The 4935-nt window shown below is 38.4% G+C and overlaps 1 protein-coding gene across 1 annotated transcript in view; it reads right to left on the minus strand.

Moving 5' to 3' along the window:
• LOC127450217 (exportin-6) overlaps positions 1-4212 on the minus strand; it is a 38727-nt gene extending 34515 nt beyond the window's left edge. The window contains exons 1-2 of the mRNA XM_051714112.1: positions 3744-4212; positions 1-83 (exon numbers count right to left, since the gene is read on the minus strand). The exon at positions 1-83 is cut by the window's left edge and continues 8 nt beyond it. Coding sequence (XP_051570072.1) covers positions 1-83; positions 3744-3746 — 86 coding nt within the window. The 5' untranslated portion in view covers positions 3747-4212. The remainder of the gene's footprint in view (positions 84-3743) is intronic.
• Positions 4213-4935: the final 723 nt, after the last annotated feature.

Genomic DNA, 4935 nt, shown 5'->3' on the forward strand with positions numbered 1-4935 from the left:
CTCTTGCGGTCATTGGTGGTGCAGGAGTGAAAAAACTCTGTCATAATACTCTCGAGGGCCCGTAAGGAGCCCTCCTCTGATGCCTTCAGCAGAGAGAGAGGGAGGGAAATAGGGAGAGAGAAAGAGAGAGAGATGGGGGAAGGGCAGAGGAAGATGACAAATGATAGATTAATTTTTAGTTCAAGTATGCAATGCATTCAACCACATCTCAAATGCATATGCACTAATATGCACACTGTAAAAAAAACCTCATGCGATCACACAGGACGCATTCTCATCAACTGGATGAAGCACGACAGCATACATTATAATTTTTTGCATTATTATGTAGTTTTTGAATTATATTTATTTGGGGGCCTGTGAATGTGAATATCCCTTTAAACCCTATATAAATACCTCTGGTCTTTATAGACCTGGAACCTCATTCCACCCCCTGAACCTCATCCATTTTACGGCCCATGCACTGAAAGCGCAGAGGCCCTATTGTTCTTCTAAGGATTATTATTTGGAGTTGTTCCCACACCTCTTTAGTATTCCTCAATCTCTCTCCAAATTTGCCGGTTTGGAGCAATTGTACTTCGTTTTATAAAATGCTGCCAGGAGACATCACAGAATAAGTGTAATATCTGATATAATGGGGCAGAAATGGCTGCGATGCACACATGCCGCCAGTCTCTGCATACCTGAGAGCACCCGCTTTCAAAACTGTTCTCACTTTGACGAGCAGCTGTGGGTTAAACACTTCCGAATGACAAGGGCTATGTTCAAAGATATGTGTGCCAAGGTCGGACCTTTCGTTGGGCCAGTCACATCAAGCTATCGCACACTCATAACACATGCACGAACGGTCAAAACACGTCACTGTTTCGCGAATAAACTGTTTCCATCACCTTAATGCGCATTTTATCCAATGCAAAACGCTAGAAAATCCACCTCCTCCTAGCGCATTACATTAAAGAGCACCTATTATGCTTTTCAAATATTACCTTTCATGTAGTGTGTTATATAGCTGTTTGAGAATGTTAAAAAGTCTGCAAAGTTTCAAAAATCAAAGTGCATGACAAATGGAGTTATTGAGTCCCAAAAGAAAGAACCGATTCTGCCCTCAAACACTACACTAAGCGGTAGACCAATCACAACAGACTGGGACATCTGACCAATCAGAACAGAGTAGGCTCTCTGAAAGGAGTGCAGAATGAATCCTTTAGAACGGATCATTGAACGAGTCGTTTTTGACACTGGGGAAAAAAAAAGGTAACGCTGCAATGTTAATTATGAGCAAATTAAAGTGTTTTTTGACCTTGGATGCATGTAAATCTATTGTATGAGACCTTAAAAACAAAATTAGGTACGTTTAAAAACAATAATAGGTGCTCTTTAAGCGAATTTAGAAAGTTTGTTGGCATTTCAAGCGTCTCCATTCAGGATTTCTTATGCGCAATTTCAAAAAGTACAAAAATAGTTGGATGGAAACCGAACTAATAAATGTCTGAGAATATACACTGCCTAGCCAAAAATAAAAAAAATAAAAAATGGATTTAAATAAGCAGACATTTAAGAGCCTATGATTGGATCATTATTCCAGTGATTAATATGTTTCAGCTGGCAACAATACATTAACCCTAACCGATGCAGTGTGCAGCTTCTCATTTCTTAAACAACCATGTTGGAAGATGGTTCCCGTGGTCATAGAAAAGACGTTACTGTGTTTCAGAAGAGGCAAATTATTGGGCTGCATCAAGCAAAGAAAACAACTAAGGAGATTGCTGAAATCACTGGAATTGTGTGAAGAACTGTCCAACGCATTATTAAAACCTGGAAGGACATTGGTGAACCGTCAGCTTCATGGAAGAAATGTGGTCAGAAAAAAATCTTGAATGATCGTGATCGGAGATCACTAAAACTCGAGAGTAGAACTCACGGCTATGTATTAATAGTGAAAGTAAGAGCACTTCCACACGCACAGTGCGACGAGATCTTATAGGATTGGGACTAAACAGCTGTGTGGCCACAAGAAATCCACTTGTTAGTTAGGCTAATCAGAAAATGTGACTTCATTTTGCTTGGGAGCATAAAGATTGGACTGTGGAGCAATGGAAAAAGGTCATGTGGTCTGATGAGTCCAGATTTACCCTATTCCAAAGCGATGCACCCATCATAGTGCCCACTGTACAAGCCTCTGGAGGCAGTGTTATGATCTGGGGTTGCTTCAGTTGTTCAGGTCTAGGCTCAGCAACGTTATGCGTTAATAAAATACAATCAGATGAGTACCTGAATGTTCTGGATGACCAGATTATCCCATCAATGGATTTTTTCCTCCCTGACAGCACAGGCATATTCCAGGACGACAATGCCAAGATTCATCGGGTTCAAATCGTGAAAGAGTGGCTCAGGGAGCATGAGGAACCATTTCCACCACAGAGTCCTGACCGTAACCCCATTGAAAGTCTTTGGGATGTGCTGGAGAAGACGTTACGGAGTAGTTCGACTCACCCGTCATCAATACAAGATCTCGGCCAAAAATTAAAACAACTCTTGATGGAAATAAATGTTGTGACATTGCATACGGTTGTCGAAACAATGCCACGATGAATGCGCGCCGTAATAAAGGCTAAAGGCGGTCCAACAAAATATTAGAGTATGTGACTTTTTTTTTTTTTTGGCCAGGCAGTGTATCTTATGTGTAGCTCAATATGTGTTTGACAGCCAGTTGCGTCTCATGAAATTACAGTGTGACAATTATGAATCCTGTTCTAGATTTGTCGCATTAGCTCTTTGATATATGAAAAATAAAACATCAAAATATATTTTATTATTTTCTAATTGTCTTGAAAATATTTGGAAACTTTGACACGATCTGGGCATTTTGTGGATCCATTTTTGATAGATATACGTGCCGGCCCTCTAAAGACCCGAAGATGTGTTTGGTAAAATTCCCTTGCATTTAAGGGTTAAAACAGTTGTTGAGAGAATAAAATATCAATGCATCATGTTGCCTGTTCTTGTTTTATTTATTATTATTATATTTTCTACATTTCTTAACAACTCCTTGATTACAGTGCACTCTCAATATACTCCCCTCACATACAAATGTGAGAGAGTGCACATAAAAGTGAAAAAAGAGGAAGCTGAAATCAGGAATTGTCTTGATGGTGATGCTCAGAATTCTGAATTCTTGGTATGAGTCATGACACGTCGTGTGTTGCTTTACAGCGTATTACTTCAGCTTGATTGTGACGTCAGAATGGAATTAGAATGCGTTTGATTTCCTCATACCGTTACATAGACAAACAGAAGCTACTATTCTGAACGTAGAGCTTCGTTTATATGAAAACCGCCTGGTATTATTATTCCTTACTGATATAATAGCTTATGCATTTGATTTGCTTTGCTTTCATATCTAAAATATCTATAGCTACTATATATGTCTTTCATGAGAGATTATGCACACACACCTAAACTTAAATACTTTTTGACAGCTACTATTGGACAATAAATCAACCTTAAGCTCAAAGCACTATGTCATATACTTATTTCCAAATTAATAAATGCAAAAGAAAAATCAATGCAACTCCCAGGCCTTGACGTCAATCTAAAAATGCGTGTATTTTCAATTAAATAGACTTTGCATCATACACATTCAAGCTCGGACTGCTGATTGTTTGTGTTGTGTGTGTGTATATATATATATATATATATATATATATATATATATATATATATATGCATGAATGTTTACTCACCATGCCTGGGCTCTAATCTTTTATGCGGCTATAATATGAGATGAATCCGGTTCTGCTCGTTCATGCTTCCTCGAGGGCCTGTATTTCACCTCCTGGAAGCACCGAAAGCCCGCATCGCTGTCCCGTGTACGCCCGTGCCCGGTTCGGGCTGCCGGACACCTGTTATTATTGTTGATCTAGCGCGAGCTGTTTGGGGGCGAGACTGTGGCTGCCGCTATCCGGATCCACGGAGATAAACCGCTTGAAACGACTGTGAAAATGAGAGAGAATGAACACAACACCGCAGGTAAAAATATGTCGGGACTCTTGTCTTTGCGTCTCAGACGGTGTTGGCGCCGTGTGGGACTCGGTGCTTTAATTTGAGCCCTGAGAAGGCTGGTAGAGCCACTCCTTGAGATGGTCAGATCGCTCTTCTCGTGCAGGCCTCTCGCAGTTTCCTCTCCTCTGCCCATTAAACTAGCGGAAGTGACATCTTCCTCATAGTTGTTGAAATAAGCGGCGAGAATGGCAAGTCGCGTGAAAAGTGGAGTACTTGAATGGGCGGGGCTTAGTGGCTCGGAAGTTATCTCTAATTGGTCAGGTACGGTGGGTCTAAATAGTATTTGGGAGATTCTTCAATTAAACGGATTTTTTTGTCCTTTAGGATGGCTTTACGAAGTACGAAATGTCACAAATGTAATACAGTTTAAGATTTCATATCATTGATCTGAACTTTTTAAGTGGTGTTAGAAAATAATAAATAATAACTGTTTGTGATAAATGTCATGGAAAATACTTTGGAGTTTTATTTTTCCACACTTTAAAGAAGTGCCCGTAATTGAAGAATAGACCATTTGTCCTCTATTATTCTTTATGTATGGAGGACGAACACTGCAAAAATAAATAAATACATAAATACTTAAATAAATAAATCCACATGTTCGAGCATAAATAAACATGTACAAATTTAAAAGTGCGAGGACATAAATAAATAAATAAATAAATAAATCCACATGTTCGAACATAAATAAATATGTAAATATTTAAAAGTGCGAAGACATATATAAATAAATATACAAATATATAAATAAATAAACATGTAAATATTTAAAAGTGCGAAGACATATATAAATAAATATACAAATATATAAATAAATAAACATGTAAATATTTAAAAGTGCGAAGACATATATAAATAAATATACAAATATAT

The sequence above is a fragment of the Myxocyprinus asiaticus genome, chromosome 13 (assembly GCF_019703515.2).
Source record: "Myxocyprinus asiaticus isolate MX2 ecotype Aquarium Trade chromosome 13, UBuf_Myxa_2, whole genome shotgun sequence".
NCBI lineage: Eukaryota > Metazoa > Chordata > Actinopteri > Cypriniformes > Catostomidae > Myxocyprinus > Myxocyprinus asiaticus.